Below are 22,296 nucleotides of genomic sequence, written 5' to 3'. Positions count from 1 at the left end.
CTCCTTGAAAAGTGCTTTATAAAACCTATTTATTATTTACTAGTATTAATGTTAACCTGTTAATAATCTGCCCTTGAACAAGACACTTAACCCTGATTGCTCCACTTGTACATGCAGTGAAACAGGACAAATATAAGCCCCTGTTTGATATGTCATTTCTTTTAGAATGGATCCTGGCATCTTCAATAACTCCAGACAGACTACGTGCTCAGGGGCAGTGTTAAGCTAACACATTGTTTCCTCTCCCACGTCCACAGGATAAATGATTCATTCTGCAGCAGGTAGAGTATTCTCAGAGAGGAAAGCACTATAGCCCCTGTACCTCTGCTGCAGCTCCACTGCAAACAGCTTCTGTCAAAACAGGAAATCATTCAAAAGTCTTGTCACGGCAAAGGGCCCTGCCACAGCCTCTGCCTACTGCCTCCAAAACTTCTGAATAATCATTACACCCTCATTCTCCAAACATCCGGGAGGGAGAGAGGGCCAGACTATCCTGCCTCTCCTCTCGGGAACATCACACACACACATCGCTAGAGCTGTCAGTTCAGCCCACACACGGACTGTCAAAGTGCTTCTGAGTTCAACAGCATTACATGAAAGTTGACCAGCTACGCAAGAGACGTATTTGTTTTGATTATGATTTAGCTGAGTGATGAACTCCTGTATCACCTAACAAATCCAAGTATGTATTTGGGGATGGGACAGTGACTGCCTGGTAATGCTGCTGATGCCATGGTGGTGAGTGGCATGCAGGTGAATGGAGGTTGACACACAATGCAGAAGAGCCAAGTCATTCACTGATTACAGCCTTCCGCATGGCAAGGAGCGATTCCAGAGTGTTTGGAGAGCTTGACATACACACTGGGGGGAGCTAGACAAAGAGAGGGGACAAAACCCTCTCAGAATTACTAATGGCAGGTGAAGGTCACAGCATGGTCTTAACAAACAGCTGAGAGAGGAGTAGGACAAGGATTGTTATTTACACACTGGACCAGACAGACAGCACATCTCACCAACATGCTGAAGTGTAAGAGACAGGGGGTGAGGATTCTTTGTAGCCATCATAGCCAATGCATACAGAGATGTTTGTGTACATGGAAACAAATGGAAAAGACAGCTTTAAGCCACCCTGCAGTCTGACCGCCCATAGATGCCCTGGGCTGAAGGAAACAGCAACAGGGTTGAGCAGTGGGAACTGTGCAATTCCACTTCTCAGAATGAAACCTCTAAACACCCCTACTGGTATGTAAGAGTGGGTAGCAGTATAGTTTCAGACTAGCCAGAGAAAGGACTATGAAAACTGTAGATTATTGGCCCAAATCCCATGGGGGCATACTGCTTCATATAACCTGGAATAAAAAAACCTTCACAGAAAGAGGATGTTTACTCTGTGGTCAATCTTTCTGCATATGAGAGAAGATGAACAGCTCTTTGAAAGGAGTTTTCAACTTTATATTAGTTTCAATGGGATAACAGCAGTTAAACCCACCTCCAGTCTACTGCATTGAGAGCAGCTTGGCTGCGGCTGATACAGGTACAGGGAAGTCTGTCTGATTGGTATTCAGTGGCATGATTCTTATCACTCCCCCGTCATCTCTCCATCTGCCACTTGACACAGAAATATCTGAATTTCAATCAATTCCATAGTCCTTGGAGCAAACATGACATTAATGGACAAATTCCACACTGTCCAGACCATCTTACCTACAGTACATCCACCTGAGGGAATCAGGACTTAGTTCTGGGTGGTCAATTGAACTGTTATGAGCCTATAATGATTAAAGTAATGAAAGTGCATTCAGTGTCTGTGGTGAATATAGGCTTTCCTAGAAAGCACACCACACCTGCCAACACTGAGTCATAACAAAGACAGAAATGACAGCCATCAACACGTTGCTGTAAGAATAAAATAGAAGTGTGTTTCCTTAGAATTACCTTCCAGAAAGATTCAACACGACTCTTTCTTCCTGTGGCACCAGGATGAAAGGAACAGTTGGGGATACACTTTAAAAGGAAGTTGTTTTTTTACACTCTATTAAAAACTGATCCACTAGGGTCAAGCAGCCCCAGTGAAAGGAGAAGTACAAAGGACAGCTAAAGTTCTTCCACTCTCTGTGGCAGTTTGAAAGTCAGCACTGAATTGCAAAGGTATTTTTGGCAGTTTCAAAAGCACTCAAGAGTTGAATACAGGTACTGGTGTAACCGTCAAAAACTGTTGAATTTGCTACACTTGACTAGGTTTGCTGAGCAGATTAACCTTGTCATCTGCATTGACGGAGATTATCATTACCATTCAAACACATGTTCCTTCAGAACAAGGGGATCTTGGTATGCTGAGGCCAAAGGTCAACTAAAGCATTGTCACGTTAGTTTGTAGCCTTCCTTCACTTGGAGACTTGGATCTCTGCACCGGTGAAGCGTGGATTTGCTGTGTGCAGAAAGAGAATGCTTTATTAGTGGAGCCTAGAGATAAACACCTGTAGGGAAACTGAGCTGCATTTCATCTCCATTTAAAGTGTTTCGCTTCACTTCACTTCACGGCTAATTAACTCATTCTTCCCAGAGTGCCGTTATACCACAGAACAGACAATACCAATTAGAAGACTGGAGGGAGGTGGCAAATAAACAGAGATCTGAGATAAAAAATAAAATAAAAGATTGATGGAACCATCATTTCTTATTAGGTAGAAAAGTGGAGGGATATTGAAGAGAGGGAGTCTGTGTGGGTCTATATGGATATCGTACACTTACCCCTGTCAGTCCCGCAGGTTTGCAAACCCCAAACAATAGCAACATTGTCCCAACAAGACACCATTGTACCTCAATTGGATCATTTCTCCCTTGGGGGAGCTATAGAGTTGCACTTTTCCCAAAGCATCGACTGCTCCAGCTATATGTTTTCTGGGGGAAAAACTGGGAAAACCACTTCAAAGGCTCTAGTGTGGCTACTTAAAACCAAGTGAAAGAACATTCATATCTTCAGAGTAGATTTTATCAAAATAAATACCTCTCTCAGTCTGAGTAGAAAGAATTCTAAAGAAATTCCTGACCTGCATATAGTGCCAGATTAAAGTAACAGCCAAAGAGCCCTGGTACACTCTGAGACAGGAGAGGTTATCTAACTAACCCACCATGTTAGAGAGCACTAGGCAGACCTCCATTCTTCCACTGGCCTACATGTAAATTAATGTGAGTTTTACTACGACCGCTCTGCCCGTCTCAACAATCCCTTCTTTGTACTCTAGCTCCGCTGGTTTCCACCAGCAACCCGCTACACAACCAGCAGACCGTTGTCACGGCAGCGCCATGTGGACTTGGATTCCACTCAGCCTGTCACAGCATGCTCCATGGACAGCAGGGGGAGGGAAGGGGGGGGACCCCAAAAGCCTATACAGACAGCTCCATCCAATGATGGAGTGTGATGGAATGATGATGGGAGACTTCAACCTAAAGTGCTATTGTTTGGATGAAACCTCAACCACATCTATGTCAGTCATGGAGTAAATATGACTGGTTTAAAAATAGTTTCTCTTTTTGACAGGGGCTATCAGTCATATAAAGCTTGACTTCACAGTTGACTGTCATTTCTGAGAGACTGGAGGTTTGATGAATTAACCAGCCCATGCCTCCACTCATAGTGCTTAATTTGCTGAGTGCGAGGGTGACCAGGCAGGCAGGTGGGCTATGCATTCAACGACTCGCCCATAATTACCTTAAAGACACATGGCGCCGTCCAAGATGGCAGTAAATCAAATTAAACTCCACTGTGAAGTATTGAAGAGCCCACCATTAGGTGAAAATAACAGAAGCCACATCAGCAGAAATGAATGATTCCCCAATGAGGGATAATAAAGAGGCCAAGCACATCACAAGGACAAACTCAACATCTCTCATTGGCTGTTCCAAGACATGAACACATGTTCATACTAAATGGTTAAAGAAATGTTAAAAGTCCTTGGTTGCACATGTAGTTACTTGGAAAGTACAGTTCCGGACCTGGTGTAATTACATGCAACTACACTGCAGTAACTAACGGATTTGATTAACTTTAGGTAAAGTAGCAGTAGAGTGGAACAAAGAGAACACAAGAGTGTGTCAAGTTTGAATTGTGTTGAAACCACAGCGATACTTTATGGGAATTCTAATCGTCGTGACTTGGTCGTGACTTGGCCTGTCCCTGTCGCCTGTCCCTGTAGTCTGCTGTTACCTAACCCACCAATGTTAAAACAGCACAATGACAAAGACAATGCCCAGCTAGTGCCAGAGAAGAAGACCAAAACAGGATCCTTGCTTCCATCAAGTCATTTCAGCAACAAATAACCAATTGATTTTACAGCCAGGCTGACAGTTGGGCCATCATAGATCTCCGGGTTGGCCTGTTGTTCTCTTTTCTCAGCGGCCAGAGAGACAGGCACAATGACTCCCTTCATGCAGCACACAATCAAAGTGTCAGCTATAACAAATTTCTGCAATCATTTTCTTTGCCCTTTTAAAAACTCACATGTCTGAATGCCAGCTTCCTGCCTCAGTCATTTCTATAGTGTTTACATAAGGTGCGTTGAATTGTCTGTGTTACGAGTCCTCCATCTCAGAGCAACACATTTCCAATGCAACATAGGGAGCAAGACAGTGGCACAGACAATCTATGATATGATCTTGCACTGGGCTGTTTAGTTGGCAGGTGGGAGGACATGGATATCAGTGCCTTACATACAGGTAGGTGTGTGCTGTGCTGAATGAGTTATACTCCCACGGTCCCACCAGACTAAGTCTGTCTGAGACTACTTAGGAACACACCAGACTTGAATGGGCATCCACACCAGTGTTGCTAAGCACTAGAAAGCATCTGTCTGCAACCACTGAACACTTTCATTAGTTATCAATGAGTTATTAATTAGTTATTACAACTGCTTTGAGTCAGGAGATATTAACAATATTAACACAATAGTGTTACACTGAGGCTCATGTTTGTGCTGTGTGCCGCTTGGAACAGACTTTGTTTGCTCCCAATAATTTCCTACATTCAACAAACTATTCACACAAACAAGAATACAAACATAGCAGTACAAAGCACTTTATGGCAGACTCTCTGATTGGGGCAAGTGAGGCAAACTAAAAGAGGCATGACTGTGGACAGAGTTGCCAGTATTTTCCAAAAGTACAGAGAGTAGCCAGACAAATATAAAAAGTAGCCAACCAGACGCTCAACATTTTTTGCCAAAAGAGCACTATTTTTGTGGCCTGGGTGATGAAACAGCGGAAGTGACAGATATAGCGGAGGCAATCAATGAAATTATGCAGTCCAGGTGAGTCCGATGAAGCGCTGGTGCGCGTAACGATGGTGACAGATGTGCGTAATGATGAGCAGCTTGGCGGCCTCGACCACCAGAGAGGCGGAGCGGGTGCAGACATGACAGTCTAGGGCTAGGCCTAGTTGATCACGACTATTTTCTAAGTAAAGAGAACATTAAACCTTTTAAACATTTAACCTGTCTCTTGAGATTGAAGTCTTATTTACAGTTTTACTGCAAGATATGCCATAATAATGTTCTTATTATATATTTTATTAAAACAAAAATTGAGTAAATACATTTAAAAAAGGTTGTTTGTCCAGGTTTTATTTTTTAAATTAATTCATTGGAGTTCGAAATTCACAACAATGTTTAAACCACATCAGGAGACCACTTTTGAGGATTTTAGGGTGTAATTACCCTTTAATTAAAGTGTGCACCTAGCAAGAGGTTGTTGTTTAGCTGTGTTTGTAGCAAAAGTGATGAGTTTGCAAAACAAATACGATAAAAATAATTATGATATCATTCTGCCAGGAAAGAATATGCTACTTTGCAGTTAACATTTAATGTTTTTTGGGAAAGCCTTTCCATCTACCAGAAGATTGTTTTCATTAACATCATCGCTAATGGCTAGACTCACGCAACATACACACACAGGGGTAAGCATGGCACACCGGTATTTGGAGAGTTTCTCTCATTTTGCAGATCTTCTCAAGATCTGTCAAGTTGTATGGGGAGCGTCGCTGTACAGCTATTTTCAGGTCTCTCCAGAGATGTTTGATCGGGTTCAAGTCCGGGCTCTGGCTGGCCCACTCAAGGACATTCAGAGATTTGTTTTCCGAAGCCACTCTTGCATTGTCTTGGCTGTTTGTTTAGGGTCATTGTCCTGTTGGAAGGTGAACCTTCGCCCCAGTCTGTGGTCCTGAACGCACAGGAGCAGGATTTCATCAAGGATCTCGCTGTACTTTGCTCTGTTCATCTTTGCCTTGATCCGGACTTGTCTCCCAGTCCCTGCCGCTGAAAAACATACCCACAGCATGATACTATCACCACCATACTTCTCCATAGGGATGGTGCCAGGTTTCCTCCAGATGTGAAGTTGGTCAGAGTCCTCCAAGCGGGCTGTCATTTGCCTTTTACTGAGGAGTGGCTTCGGTCTGGCTGCTCTACCATAAAGGCCTGATTGGTGGAGTGGTGCAGAGATGGTTGTCCTTCTGGAAGGTTCTCCCATTGCCAAAGGGGAACTCTGGAACTCTGTCAGAATGACCATCGGGTTCTTGGTCACCTCCCTGACAAAGGCCCTTCTCCCCCGATTGCTCAGTTTGGCATGGCGGCCAGCTCTAGGAAGAGTCTTGGGGGTTCCAAACTCCTTCCATTTAAGAATGATGGAGGCCACTGTGTTCTTGGGGACCTTCAATGCTGCAGACAATTTTTCAAACCCTTCCCCAGATCTGTGCCTAGACACAATCCTGTCTTGGAGCTCTACGGACAATTCCTTCAACCTCATGGCTTGGTTTTTGCTCTGACAACTGTGGGACGTTATATAGACAGGTGTGTGCCTTTCCAAATCAAGTCCAATCAATTGAATTTACCACAGGTGTACTCCAATCAAGTTGTAGAAACATCTCAAGGATGATCAATGGAAAAAGGATGCACCTGAGCTAAATTTTGAGTCTCATGGCAAATGGTCTAAATACTAGGTATTTAGTAAATAAGGTATGTTTTTTTGTTTTTATACATTTGCAAACATTTCTAAAAACCTGTTCTTGATTTGTCTTTATGGGGTATTGTGTATAGATTGATGAAGGAAATAAATAATTTTATCAATTTTAGAATAAGGCTATAACGTATCAAAATGTGGAAAAGGGGTCTGAATACTTGCAAATCCACAAGCATCATTCCTCTCTGTAAGAAATTTGACCGCAACCAGAGATCTGTATATGAGGAGATGCTCATGTCTCCATCCTAACAATGGGAGTAGTTGTCCCAAAGGCGGGCAGACAGGCGACAAGCTTAGGTCCAAAATAAGCCCACAGACATGCATTGGGCTTGTTTTGGACAGATTTTGGTGACAGGGAAACCTCTCCCTTCGCCTCTTCCTCTCTGCTACGTTTCCCCATTATTGCTTGCTTTCTGACTGACAGTCACCGGTCCCATCAATAGATCGCTAGAAGATGCATATCGTTCATTCTAGCAAGAGAGGGCTCGACGGACTAGCGAATTGAAACTGTTAAATGAAAAGTAGCCTAGTTAAAATGAAGTGGAAAATGTAGGCGGCTGAAAATGAGTCTGTAACTGGCTAATAAGCTGACAGCCGGTGCTAATGGAAAACACTGATTCAAAGACAGTACAGTATGAAGGCTAAAACTGCTTCTCCAATAGAAATTGGCTAGCTAAGCTCATGCGTAGAAAAACGTCATCGGGTCTAACAGTCATTTTGCGCCAAACTCTGCATGTGCATGAGGTCAAATCAAAGCCACTCCTTCGATATAAAGTTGTTTTTGACAAAAAAAGAAAATGTGTCAATTTGTCTAACTACTGATGACATTGGCTCGAATCTAGGTTGTGCTGCTAGATTCTGAGAAAATTAACAACGAAGGAAGCATTTTTCCCTTCTCAAAGGTTTGACAAGCGCTCCCGGAAGTCCCGCGATGTTGCGCCTCTGGGTTTAATAACTCTGTGAATGAGTTGCTACCCACCAGAAACCACCAATGGTGAGAGGAGTCCTCCTTCCATTGGTTCACAATGAGGGACCACTGCTCATGTATTCTCTATGTCTACACTTGCTTTACAGTATCAATCAGATGTATTTTTACATCAGCAGATGTCACAAAGTGCTATACAGAAACCCAGTCTAAAACCCCAAACAACAAGCAATGCAGATGTATAAGCACGAGGCTAGGAAAAGTAGACTTGTCAGTTGTCGTTGTTAACTTAATTAATCAGTTTGTTTTCAGAGTGGTCTGTTATCTGCTCTGTGTGTTTCTCCCTTTTCCAGGGACCCATCTGCAACACACTGGCAGCCAGAGCCTACAGAATTGATTCCCATCAACGATCATGATGTGAAACACTGCAGAAGGAAATACCCAGCTAGATAATGCAAATGGCTCTCTACTGAGTGTCTGGGTAAACAAATAAAATACTGTAGAGAGTGAGTGGTTTAATGTTACTTATGCAAATATAGCACAGCCTGTTAGTAGCCAAGAGAAAGGTAAAGACTGACAGAATGCTCTGGTAGATATGGTGGATTGGTTTTTGGGAGCCATAATCATTTTCTGTATAGAGAAAGTGTGACTTTGGGGATCCTGTACTCGCTGCCTCAAGACTGTAATCATGCTATACATCTCTGTCACCATTAGGTCACAGACACACAAGCCCCTCTCCTGCCCCTTCCTCAGCCACACACACACACAAACACACACAGCTAATGGAGAGAGTAGAGGTCTTGCGTATTGGAGGGTGTGAGCTGAATTTCAATAGATTTCTTTCAGTCCTGCTTGGCATTGCCCTTTATTTTCTAAATGATGTGGGCAGAAAGCAAGAGTTAATTGGCATGAGAACTTCAACAGAGCATCAATATAGCCTGTCAACCTATTGTGATGTCTGTAATCAAATCACAATATATTGTGATGCAAAACTGAACCATACATGTTCAAACACTCCATGCAGGCGTATCCGTGGGACAGATGGGAAATTACATCACATCTGTGTGTGTGTGTGTCGTAAAGCAGCATCATGTGTGTGTTCAGTCCTCTCTCTTCCTCAAACACAGATGCTCTAAATAGTAAGAAAGTCAATTAAAAGTAGGATATTATCTAGCTACAGATCCTGAAGATAAGCAAACATGACCTTACTCCAAACAATATAGGATTAGGTTACGTTGGTCAAACACAATCATTTTTTTCATTCATCTCACCTTTTGGGGATTGCTGTCAAAATAACAGGAAATGCATTTCAAGGTGCTGGTTTATAATAGGCCTGGGTAATTTCGGTCTGAAACCTAAAGTAAGCATAGGCTACTGATGCATAGGTTAGGCTAAAAATGTAAAGACAGCAGTCTATGATTTTACAAAACTATAGATAAATGACTTAATAAATCATAATAAAATGGTCCTGAAAAATACAATTAGTGGTTGGCAATCAGTGGAGGCTCCTCAGAGGAAAAAGGGGAGGACATAAAAATAAAAAATGGTAAAACATTAAAAAAGTTATACTAAATATAATAATGTCACCAAATAATTGATTAAAACACACTATTTTCCAAAGAAGGTCTCCAGTAGAACCATGCTGTAGCCGGAGGACAGCTAGCTTCCGTCCTCCTCTGGGTACATTGACTTCAATACAAAACCTAGGAGGCTCATGGTTCTCACCCCCTTCCATAGAAATTATGACAACTCCGAAAGACGTCCTCCAACCTATCAGAGCTCTTGCAGCATGATCTGACATGTTGTCCACCCAATCAAAGGATTAGATAATTAATCTAGTACCGAAAGCATAGGCTACAGCTAGCTAGTACTGCAGTGTAAAATGTGGTGAGTAGTTGACTCAGAGAGATAAAGACAGTAGTTGAACAGTTTTGAACAAAATAACTTATTCCAAAATGAAAGAGAAGCAAGAGAGAAATAGAGGGGAGATTTTCATTTTCATATTTTTTCACTTTCAGTTTCACTTAAAGTTACTTAGCTAGCTAGTTTAGCCTACTGGAACACCCTGCTCAAACAGAGGGATGCTATGTCAGCTATCTGGCTATGACTATCCAACACATGGAACTCTTCCAAGTCAAGGTAAGCTTTTGGTTTTACTAATTTAATTCCAGCGGGGCCTGCCGGTGTAACTGCTTACTGACTGTACACTAACGTTACTGTATTATTGAAGTGGGTTTACTAACGTGTTAGTTCAATTAGCTATGCTGACTATGACGTTACTTTAGCTAATATGTGACAACGATGTTGCTGTGTGTAGAGGTTTGGCTTGATGTGCTGTGCATTGAAGTCCAGAAGCAAAGGGAAGAGGTGAGAGGAGAGTGCATAGATGCTAGAATGATTACAATGTGCCTGCTATGTAAGTGAACTGTGTTAACGCATGGTCAGGGGTGTGTGTATTCATTCCACCTATTCTGTTGAAAAGAAATCTTAAAACGAAAGCAAACTGAACAAAACAGGGATAAACATACCTGAATTTGTCCAACAGAAACTCTAGTTTGCAACTGTTGGACTAATGATTACACCCTATATCAGCAAGCATGAGTGTGCAAGGCTGTATTGAATGTCACTGTCTGTCACCTCATTTGTCTCTTGACCTGTGTGCAATTCATAGGCTAGGTTGTAGCAACCTCATGATGAGTATAGGGAAAATTTTAGTATCATGTAGTAGCCTAAACCTATTGCTGTTACATTGAACTGGGTGAATGGAATATGAATGACAGTCATCCAATTTGCTGTAATAAAATAAGGCCAAGATCATGGGAAAAAAAACACTCTTAAACGGCTCTGACCGCCACTGTTGGCAATGACATTGCAATATAGTGTATCATATAAAGCCTGAATAGCCTAACATAGCAGAAATCCCTGAGTAAACATTTGCATGAAGTTGTAGGCTATGCTATACGTTCAGCCTGTAGCCTAATAGTTGTCTCATAAAGGGCTCGTCAGGAGCAATAGACTCTCTCTGAATTTCTGTGACATTCAGAAAACCTAATCAACAAACTAGTGCGTTGTGTCCCAGTGCAACATTGTATCCATGAGCACCTGGGGTATTTTTATGTGTAACCGTGAGAAAGAAAGTGATGGTTTGCATTGCAACGTCATCATTGCTCAACCCGCTGCAATTGATGCATTTAAAAGACTGCATGCCTTCAAGCGTGCTACCGACACAACAATACTCCTACAGCTATGAGCTATTTGAGCTCGAATCGGACGTTATTGGAGCCACGCACATCCCATACATTAACAACATAAAGCTGCACTCACTCAATGAAGTAGCTGGCCCCCTCGTCCGAGAATCCTTCTTCCCATCCCAGTGGTAAATCTAAAACATGAATACAATGGGCTGCGTGAATCTATACATATCTAGATGTGGTAGGCTAAAGCACAATGTGTACAGCAGTCATGAAATATCGTATTATTAATTCCTGCGCGTACCTGATCGTATCATGTGTCCAGAGTTGACAGGTTCACTCGTACGAGGATGGAGCCAAGTAGTGCTGTGAGTTTTATCACTGAAAGAAAGACACCTGTTACTGGACGAGGATAACGTGAATAACTGCGCAATTAACCCGTTTCATCAGTAAAACTTAAAGTTAAATCATCACAGTGCATGCTCACCTGATGAAGAAGACCCTGCCATCTCGATAAACTCCATAGGACCAGTGGTCAGGTAGAGTGTCCCGCCCGAGCGGTGCCGCCATGATTCCGGCTTCTTGTTCAAGCTATTTCATGCTCTAATCCCCTCCGCAGAGTTTTCAGACCAATGATCACCGCTAGGGCTGTATACTTTTAAAGGGGAAGACCAAACTTGTAAAAAAGTCCTAAAGCCAGCGCGTCTTTGTGCCACTTTTAGCCGACGAAAAGGGGGGTAGACATTCCAAAGCGTGCGTGGTTGGCTGTGGTTGAATCTAATGCATGGTTCTCCAATTCAGTTCAATCAAGCGCAGTATTGTTATGCATCACAAGGGTGCAGCTACAGTAATTACACATAAGGAATGCGTTGAAAATATTTCAGCATTAGCACCCTGTTATTTGAGAAGATTAACATTCCTAAACAATAGTCCGTCACACGTAAATTCCAAAACTCAACTGAACGATTTTTCCTGCAGTAATGACGTCACGCACAGTAGCCTAAACTACAAATTATATAGCATTTCCTGATGAATCTAAGATAGCCTTTAAGCCTATGGCCTGTGGAACATACAGGTAGCTGGCAAAAAAATAAAGACAACACCAACATATAGTGTCTAAATAGGGCGTTGGTCCACCACGAGCCGCCAGAACGGCTTCAATGCGCCTTAGCATAGATGTGTTTGGATCTCTATTGGAGGGATGCGATATTCCATTATTTAGTGTTTTGTTGATGGTGGGGGAAGCCCAGGTTCATAATCTCCCATACAGTATTCACACCAATCGATTTTTTTCCACAATTTGTTACGTTGCAGCCTTAATCTAAAATTGATTAAATTATTTTTTCCACTCATAAATCTACACATAATATTCCATAATGACAAAGCATTATACTCCATTGTTAAGAATTAAAAACATAAATATCTTATTTACATAAGTGTTCATACCATTTGCTATGATTCTCGAAATTGAGCTCAGGTGCATCCTGACCATCCTTGAGATGTTTCTACAACTTGATTGGAATCCACCGGTGCAAAATGCAATTGATTGGACATAATTTGGAAAGCAACACACCTGTCTATATAAGGTCCCACAGTAGACAGTGCATGTCAGAGCAAAAACCAAGCCATGAGGTCAAAAGGAATTGTCCGTAGAGCTCCGAGACAGATCTGGGGAAGGGTAACAAAAAATGTCTGCAGCATTGAAGTACACAATGGCCTCCATCATTCTTAAATGGAAGAAGTTTGGAACCACCAAGACTCTTCCTAGAGCTGGCTGCCCTGTGGAGGTGGGACAACCGTCTTTGCAGTACTCCTCCAATCAGGCCTTTATGGTAGAGTAGCCAGACGGAAGCCACTCCTCAGTAAAAGGCACATGACAACCCACTTGGAGTTTGCCAAAAGGCACCTTATGACCATGAAGAACAAGATTCTCTGGTCTGATGAAACCAAGATTGAACTCTTTTGCCTGAATGCCAAGCTTCACGTCTGGAGGAAACCTGGCACCATCGCTACGGTGAAGCATGGTGGTGGCAGCATCATGCTGTGGGTATGTTTTTCAGCGGCAGGGACTGGGAGACTAGTCAGGATCGAGGGAAGGATGAACAGAGCAAAGTACAGAGAGATGCTTGATGAAAACCTTCTCCAGAGTGCTCAGGACCTCCGACTGGGATGAAGTTTCACCTTCCAACATGACAACAACCCTAAGTACACAGACAAGAAAGGCTTTGGGACAAGTCTCTGGATGTACTTGAGTGGGCCAGCCAGAGCCAGGACTTGAACCTGATCGAACATTTCTGGAGATAGCTGAAAATAGCTGTGCAGCAAAGCTCCCAATCCAACCTGACAGAGCTTGAGAGGATCTGCAGAGAAAAATGGGAGAAACTCCCCAAATACAGGTGTGCCAAACTTGTAGCGTCCTACCCAAGAAAATTCAAGGCTGTAATCGCTGCCAAAGGTGCTTCAACAAAGTACTGAGTAAAAGGTCTGAATACTTATCTAAACTTTTTCAAAGTCACTGAGATCTCTTCTTCCAACCATGGCTAGCCAAAATAATGGCCAACATTTTTATACATGACCCTAAGCATGAAGGGATGTTAGTTGCTTAATTTACTCAGAAACCACATGTATGTGTGGAAGTAATGCTTTTAATATACTTTGTATCCCTCATTTACTCAAGAGTTTGCTTTATTTTGGCAGTTACCTGTAAGGGTATGGAACATTTGTGCCACTTTCACGTGGTAGTCGGAAATTAATTTCTGACTTGCTAATTGGTTGTAGTATAGACTTGCCGCCAGGGGTTTCATGCACCCCAAAAATCTGAGGCACAAAGTAGGTGAGGAAGTCTTGGGGGTGGTCCAGAAGGGGGGCATTTTTCAAACACCTGAAACAGCATTTTCCTGCAATTTAGAGCCATAATCATTATACTTAATTCTGTCAAATATGTATTTTTTCTGCATATCTATGCATACTTCTTGAGCTGTCTGTATCATCCTGACTTGTGCTAAAAAATAAAATTAAGAAACCTGCTAATTTGCATTTCTGCTCAAATCTGTGTAAAAGATTGAAAGGAATGTGTCTTATTCAGTACATTGTTATTGCTTGCTTTTCTAAAGTCTACCAACCTTGCCAGCAGACATGCCAGCAGACATGCCAGCTAAGATATTTAGACAATCTCTAACTTGATAGCCTGAAATGGCTTCTTGGTAGGTAGTTACAGGGTTGGGAGATTGGGAACCTATCTGGGCTAGTTAAAGCCAACTTCATAAAATTGCTAGGTGGCTACTACAGAGAAACTACAGGACAAATCTGATGGGCATGATGCTTCTGCGTACCGCTTTCAACTAGTTAGCAAGTAGTACGTTTCCTAGTTACAACCAGCACGTGAACGCGACATATGTACAGTGGGGCAAAAAAGTATTTAGTCAGCCACCAATTGTGCAAGTTCTCCCACTTAAAAAGATGAGAGAGGCCTGTAATTTTCATCATAGGTACACTTCAACTATGACAGACAAAATGAGAAAAAAAATTCCAGAAAATCGCATTGTAGGATTTTTTTTTGGAATTTATTTGCAAATTATGGTGGAAAATAAGTATTTGGTCACCTACAAACAAGCAAGATTTCTGTCTCTCACAGACCTGTAACTTCTTCTTTAAGAGGCTCCTCTGTCCTCCACTCGTTACCTGTATTAATGGCACCTGTTTGAGCTTGTTATCAGTATAAAAGACACCTGTCCACAACCTCAAACAGTCACACTCCAAACTCCACTATGGCCAAGACCAAAGAGCTGTCGAAGGACACCAGAAACAAAATTGTAGACCTGCACCAGGCTGGGAAGACTGAATCTGCAATAGGTAAGCAGCTTGGTTTGAAGAAATCCACTGTGGGAGCAATTATTAGGAAATGGAAGACATACAAGATCACTGATAATCTCCCTCGATCTGGGGCTCCACGCAAGATCTCACCCCGTGGGTTCAAAATGAACACAAGAACGGTGAGCAAAAATCCCAGAACCACACGGGGGGACCTATTGAATGACCTGCAGAGAGCTGGGACCAAAGAAACAAAGCCTACCATCAGTAACACACTACGCCGCCAGGGACTCATCCTGCAGTGCCAGACGTGTCCCCCTGCTTAAGCCAGTACATGTCCAGGCCCGTCTGAAGTTTGCTAGAGAGCATTTGGATGATCCAGAAGAAGATTGGGAGAATGTCATATGGTCAGATGAAACCAAAATATAACTTTTTGGTAAAACCTCAACTCGTCGTGTTTGGAGGACAAAGAATGCTGAGTTGCATCCAAAGAACACCATACCTACTGTGAAGCATGGGGGTGGAAACATCATGCTTTGGGGCTGTTTTTCTGCAAAGGGACCAGGACGACTGATCCGTGTAAAGGAAAGAATGAATGGGGCCATGTATCGTGAGATTTTGAGTGAAAACCTCCTTCAATCAGCAAGGGCATTGAAGATGAAACATGGCTGGGTCTTTCAGCATGACAATGATCCCAAACACACCGCCCGGGCAACGAAGTAGTGGCTTCGTAAGAAGCATTTCAAGGTCCTGGAGTGGCCTAGCCAGTCTCCAGATCTCAACCCCATAGAAAATCTTTGGAGGGAGTTGAAAGTCCGTGTTGCCCAGCATCAGCCCCAAAACATCACTGCTCTAGAGGAGATCTGCATGGAGCAATGGGCCAAAATACCAGCAACAGTGTGTGAAAACCTTGTGAAAACTTACAGAAAACGTTTGACCTCTGTCTTTGCCAACAAAGGGTATATAACAAAGTATTGAGATAAACTTTGTTATTGACCAAATACTTATTTTCCACCATAATCTGCAAATAAATTCATAAAAAATCCTACAATGTGATTTTCTGGATTTTTTTTTCTCATTTTGTCTGGCATAGTTGAAGTGTACCTATGATGAACACTGGACACTGTCACGTTCGTCGGATGAATTAGACCAAGGTGCAGTGTGGTAGGCGAACATCTTACTTTATTACAAATGAACACCGAAAAAACAACAAAATACAAAACAAATGTAAAATTCTGCAGGCTACACAGCACCTATACAAAATCAAGATCCCACAAACTAAAGGGGGAAAAAAAGGCTGCCTAAGTATGATCCCCAATCAGAGACAACGATAGACTCTGATTTGGAACCATACCAGGCCAATCAAAGAAATAGGAAAACTAGAATGCCCACCCAAATCACACCCCGACCGATGATCCCCAATCAGAGACAACGATAGACTCTGATTTGGAACCATACCAGGCCAAACAAAGAAATAGGAAAACTAGAATGCCCACCCAAATCACTCCCGACCTAACCAAATAGAGAAATAAAAAGGCTCTCTAAGGTCAGGGTGTGACAGGCACATGATACGATTGTGCTTCCTTCTAGTGTGGTGAAAAATACATAGCACAAACTATTCAACATGGTCTGCAAAATGAGTCTCTCTATCTTTCAGATTAAATGTACAGATGTAGGATCTTAATTTGAGCATACAGCAGGAAATGTGAATTATGTGGATTATAATTTATGGACATTTTTGTAGAGGTTCATACATTTTTCGTTAGGACAAATCAAGTCTGGTAATATAAAAGTGGAAATGACTAACTTTAGAAGCATTTTAAACTCAAATAGGGTGAATTCGGAATGAGTGGGACATCATATAAACTGGGACAGCTTAATCCTGACGTGTTTATTTATTGGTCTGACAAGAGAAAATCAAAACTATTGTTACTATGCCTTTGCAGAGAAATAGGGTTGGAAACTTTCCGGTAAATTTCTGGAAATTTTCCATGGGAAGTTAAGCCCTGGAATTTGGGGAATTTTGCTTAAATTCATCAAATAAATTAGCTTATAACAGTGAACCTTTTTTGTGGGTTACACATGGCAATTCTAGGTCTTTGGTTAAACTATCCCCAATTCAATGGAATTGCAACTCTCTGCATGCACAGTGCATTCTTCCATCACATGTACAGTTGATTCTCAAGATCTTGCACACTAATGAGATGCTATTGAGCCCACACTACTACATTGTCTGAGCCAAGGACTACATGCTTTCTGGTCAATTTTGATTACAGTACTGGATGGGGTGAATATATTTTATACGACATACATTATTTTTTGTTAACTAGTAAATAGTAGCCTACAGCAAAAGTGTGTTTAAATAATTTCTAACTTGTTAACAATTTCTGCTAGTTAGTTTTTGCTACCATGTGGGGTTTAGATTACTTGAGCCTGCTAACTGAAGAGTGTTAATTCACCTGTTTCCATACATGTTTCATTTTAAAACATTTATCTTACAAAGGAGTTGTTTAATCTAACTCCTTAACTATTTATCTGTACATGGAATTGTATTTTTTTAAACTAATTTCTTTCTAATCTTTACAAGAAAATGCCACGGGCACTATCTGATGTGTGGAGATATTTCACTGCAGCTAATGTAGAAGGAAAAGCTGTGTACATTTGCAAATGTTGTGCCTAATCATATGTGAAGAATGCAACAAAGATGCAGAATCATCTGGCCAAGTGCATAAAGTTCCCTCAGCGCTCACAACAAGCAACCTCTGACAAAAGTATTTTTACCTCTATTCGAGGTGAAAATGATGAATCAGACACCTTATCGATAGCAACAGCTCATGGTCCTCCTGGAAACAGAAATGCTGATGAATGTATTGCTCGAGCTGTGTATGCAACTGGTTCCCCTCTGATGCTCACAGGCAATGTGTATTGGAAGAGATTTCTGAATGTTCTTCGCCCAGCATACACCCTTCCAACCAGACATCCTTTATCTACTAATTTGCTGGATGCAGAGTTCAACAGAGTTCAAGTGAAGGTCAAGCAAATCATAGGGAAAGCAGACTGTATTGCAATCCTCAATGATGGGTGGTTGAATGTTCGAGGGCAAGGAATAATTAACTACATCATCTCCACTCCTCAACCAGTATTCTACAAGAGCACAGACACACCAGTCTCTACATTGCAGATGAGCTGAAGACAGTCATCAATGACCTTGGACCACAGAAGGTATTTGAACTGGTGACAGACAATGCAATCACATCACACCCATTGGCTGTGCTGCTCATGCATTGAATGTGCTCCTCAAGGACATCATGGCACTGAAATCAATGGATACATTCTACAAGAGAGCCAAGGAAATGGTTAGGTATGTGAAGGGTCATCAAGTTATAGCAGCAATCTACCTCACCAAGCAAAGTGAGAAGAATAAGAGAACCACATTGAAGCTGCCCAGCAACACCCGTTGGTTGGGGTGGTGTTGTCATCATGTTTGACAGTCTCTTTGTGGGGAAGAAGTCTCTCCATGAAATGGCCATATCATAGTCTGCTGAAATGGACAGCCCCATCAAGAGGATGCTCCTGGATGATGTATTTTTGGAGAGAGTGGTAAGCAGCCTGAAACTCCTGAAAAATATATAGCAGTAGCCATTGCACGGATTGAGGGAGACAGTGCCATCCGGTCTGACTCTGCTTGCAGATGTAAGAGAAGAAATCCGTACTGCCCTGCTCACTTCACTGTTGATCCAAGCAGAGGAAACTGCAGTTCTGAAATGCATCAAAAAGCGTGAAGACTTCTGCCTGAAGCCCATACATGCCACAGCGTACATGTTGGACCCCAAGTATGCTGGCAAGAGCATCCTGTCTGGTGCAGAGATCAACAAGTTCTATGGTGTCATCACTACTGTGGCTCGCCACCTTGGCCTGGTTGAGGGCAAGTTTCTTGGCAGTCTGGCGACAATTGTCAATACAATTGTCTACTTATGATAAGGTAAAAGGTTTATGTCACCATATGGTATGGTAAATATATCCACTGCAAAAACAACATCTACATTTAAATGGTATTAATATTAATTCCCGTTAATTCCCATGGAAAGTTTTCAGCTCTGAATATTCCCCAAAATGTGCAAGCCTACAGAGAAATCACATGATCAGAATCACATCACTTAATTGTGGGGTGAGCTTCAAACAGGAAGCTCACCCCACGACGCACACAGTAAGATCAGTGACAATTATTTTTCTCCGCTCATTTTTTAAATTGAATTAAAATGGCTATAATTTTGACTCATCAGCACCCTCAGCACCCTTACTTCCCATGGCTATGGCAACATCTTGAGAATTTCAGAAATGTATCATGTGTAGGACTAATATTTTGGATAGATGTTGAAAGAGGTTACAGAAAGATTCTCAACAACAAAAGAGTGATGAAATCTACATCGGTATAGGCTATGCAAATCTGTATTTCTTTAACGGTAAATATTGCCTGAAGCTGCACTGTCAAAATTGGATACGGACAGAAATTTCCTAAAATATGCATCTGGCTGTGCTGTAATGGGACTATTATCCCATGCCTTACATTGTCCTCACAGTCCTCACACCCCAGGTCCAGCAGCTATCAGGTTTCTCTGAGTGAGAGACTTCCCAGTAACAAAAATACACTGACATGGCAGGACCTCTCTCAAGAGCAGGGCAAGTTCACATAAAAAGAAGCAACTGCTCAGGAGGCCATTGTTGTCATCAGAGAAAGGCTATAAATAGCCAGCTTTATTGTGTGGTATGGCTGACAATATGTTAAATAGCAGTAAGTGAATTAATGATGCATCTACAATCCGACTCAATCTGTGTGTGTATGTGACAATGTGTGTGATAGTGTGTGTGGCATGTACACACAAAGCTGGTTTAGCTGTGGATCTGTTAGCTTCACGTCTCTCTCACTGGCGCTGCAGGCCTTAAGGACAGAGACCCTTCCCAACCATGACACATTACAATAATGCTTACACTGCATCAAACAGACCTGCCCAATTTCCTGATGCTGCCCATAAATTCAACTTGGGGTGTGAGGCAAAGCTCAAAGTCACAGTACAAAGTAGAGCAGCCTACATCTCCATAAGTAAAGAGGGAAAAGAGCTGTATCACTGGACATCAAAAAAGGAAGACAACATATAATGTCTGGCCTCTTTCCAATGTATTTATGACAACCTTTATTTTTACTATAGCCATTTGAATGCACGTATTCCTCATGATTCAGAATGAGTGGATTACATCTCAATATATATGGGGTGGCAGGTAGCCTAGTGGTTAGAGCGTTGGACTAGGAACCGTAAAGGTTGCTAGATCGAATTCCTGAGCTGACAAGGTAAAAATCTGTTGTTCTGCCCTGAACAAGGCAGTTAACCCACTGTTCCTAGGCTGTCATTGTAAATAAGAATTTGTTTTTCACTGACTTGCCTAGTTAAATAAAAAAATAGTACTGCCATCAGGCTTTTTAATTTCTTTTTACCAATGCAATGTTTTATCTAAAAATGTTCTTACTGAACAGTCTCCTGGTCCAATACATTTTTAAAAGGACTAAAAGAAGATAAATAACTCTCCATATCCTCGTGGGCTTCCTGTTAGGTAAAGGTTATCAATCTCCTTCCTTCCTGGACTAAAACAACCCAGAGTACACTCCCAGGGAGCAGAAAGCATCAAACATCCCACTGCAATATAAATATTTGATCACTGAATCCCTATTGAGGAGGCTTTGCTGGCCTGTCCCCCATTGGTTTGATGTACTGTTACTCTGGAATGATGGTGTGAAATCAAACACGCTTCTTCTCCAAATCTTATTGACTACAGGTATTATACATCAAATGAGCTCTTTTTGAAAACCTGCCTTGATGATCACTGCTTTGCGTGATATATTGTTGTCTCTACCTTCTTTCCTTTGTGCTGTTGTCTGTGCCCGATAATGTTTGTGCCATGTTTTGTGCTGATACCATGTCGTGCTGCTACCATGTTGTTGTCATGTTGTGTTGCTACCATGCTGTGTTGTGTGTTGCTGCCATGCTATGTTGTTGTCTTAGGTCTCTCTTTATGTAGTGTTGTGGTGTCTCTCTTGTCGTGATGTGTGTTTTGTCCTATATTTTTATCTTTAATCCCAGCCCCTGACCCGCAGGAGGCCTTTTGCCAGGCCGTTATTGTAAATAAGAATTTGTTCTTAACTGACTTGCCTAGTTAAATACATTTTAAATCAAATGTAAAATTAAAACAAACTAAGCCAAAAGTTTGAGGTCGTGTTTCCGTAGTGGTGGTGATCTGTCTTCATTGTTGACTCTGCAAACAATAGATGAAGTTAGGTGAGCCAAATATCATGCTAATGTTAATTTTATTGTATCAGTATAACACACACAAATAAGCATTTGAAAATAACTTTTGTAAATATCAATGGAACATAAAGAATAACTGATTGTTGCTGATGAGTGACAGGAACTCTGAGTGGTGACGTTATACCGTGTTCACATGCTAGTCGGAACTAGGAATCTCAGAAATGTCCATTGTGGCACGTGTATAACTACAACCAGTTAGCAAGAGTTGGATATTTCTGCATTTCCTACTTCCTTCTAGCACATAAACGCTGCATTAGGCATTCAAAGCAAGGCTGCTGAGGGAGAGGGCCAGCGATGAGAGGTTGACAGCTCTCCGATCCCATAGGACCACAGTTATAGAGTCCTTTGTCAGGAGAGTTGTCCATCTGCCTTTCTCATTCCACTGAATCCCTCTGCAGCAACTCAGTCCTGGAGACACACCACAAACTATGAATAACTGTATCTGCAAGTAGCAGTCTGAGGAGGAAAAAACATGAGCATTTTAACTAGGATCAGTCGCTGTACTGCACTAAGTCATCTACACTGGGGTGGTGTGCATTCACCGAAAGCATTTCAGACAGAGAAAAACTCCAAACCATGAACCCTGGGGCAGAGGGGGAAATAAGACTGCAGTCCCCAGTCAACCTTTCTCCACTATTCTCTCTCTCTCCCTCTAACACACACGGTAGTGATGCACAGTCCTGCACAGCTCTGCAGTATAGGCGCTGCTGCTGATTCCTGCCTCTCCACTGCCAGAGGCTCACAATGCAGCAAGGTGACTCAATGTTATCGTCCTCTCCTAGGAGGCAGCAACTCCGGCTGAATCAGTGCTAGCTGAAGGGGCTCTGCAGCAAATGCAATAAAGATCTTATAGGCAATCTGATATATCACACCAAGATGGCATTTCACTCCTCAGGCACTAAAACCATGCCCCTGTCTAACACAGATACTGATACACCAAGATATACTGATACAAAATCAATATGTGTGACATCTTCATTACCTGTTATTCTTTTAGCAG

At 42.1% G+C, this 22,296-nt stretch overlaps 1 protein-coding gene across 3 annotated transcripts in view; it reads right to left on the bottom strand.

The window, feature by feature from the left end:
- The window catches only part of LOC110506673 (pleckstrin homology domain-containing family A member 7), a 148,732-nt gene extending 136,433 nt beyond the window's left edge, over nucleotides 1-12,299 (bottom strand). Inside the window, exons 1-3 of one of the 3 annotated variants that reach the window (XM_036963919.1) lie at nucleotides 11,615-12,299; nucleotides 11,432-11,508; nucleotides 11,261-11,318 (exon numbers count right to left, since the gene is read on the bottom strand). In XM_036963919.1, coding sequence (XP_036819814.1) covers nucleotides 11,261-11,318; nucleotides 11,432-11,508; nucleotides 11,615-11,697 — 218 coding nt within the window. In that variant the 5' untranslated portion in view covers nucleotides 11,698-12,299. The remainder of the gene's footprint in view (nucleotides 1-11,260; nucleotides 11,319-11,431; nucleotides 11,509-11,614) is intronic. The other 2 variants (XM_036963918.1, XM_036963924.1) reach the window with 2 other exon arrangements.
- Between the last annotated feature and the right edge of the window lie 9,997 nt (nucleotides 12,300-22,296).

This window comes from Oncorhynchus mykiss, chromosome 26 (assembly GCF_013265735.2).
Source record: "Oncorhynchus mykiss isolate Arlee chromosome 26, USDA_OmykA_1.1, whole genome shotgun sequence".
NCBI classification, from domain to species: Eukaryota; Metazoa; Chordata; class Actinopteri; order Salmoniformes; family Salmonidae; genus Oncorhynchus; species Oncorhynchus mykiss.
The sequence above is the reverse complement of the archived record's forward strand: the minus strand, read 5'-3'. Positions and strand labels throughout refer to the sequence as shown.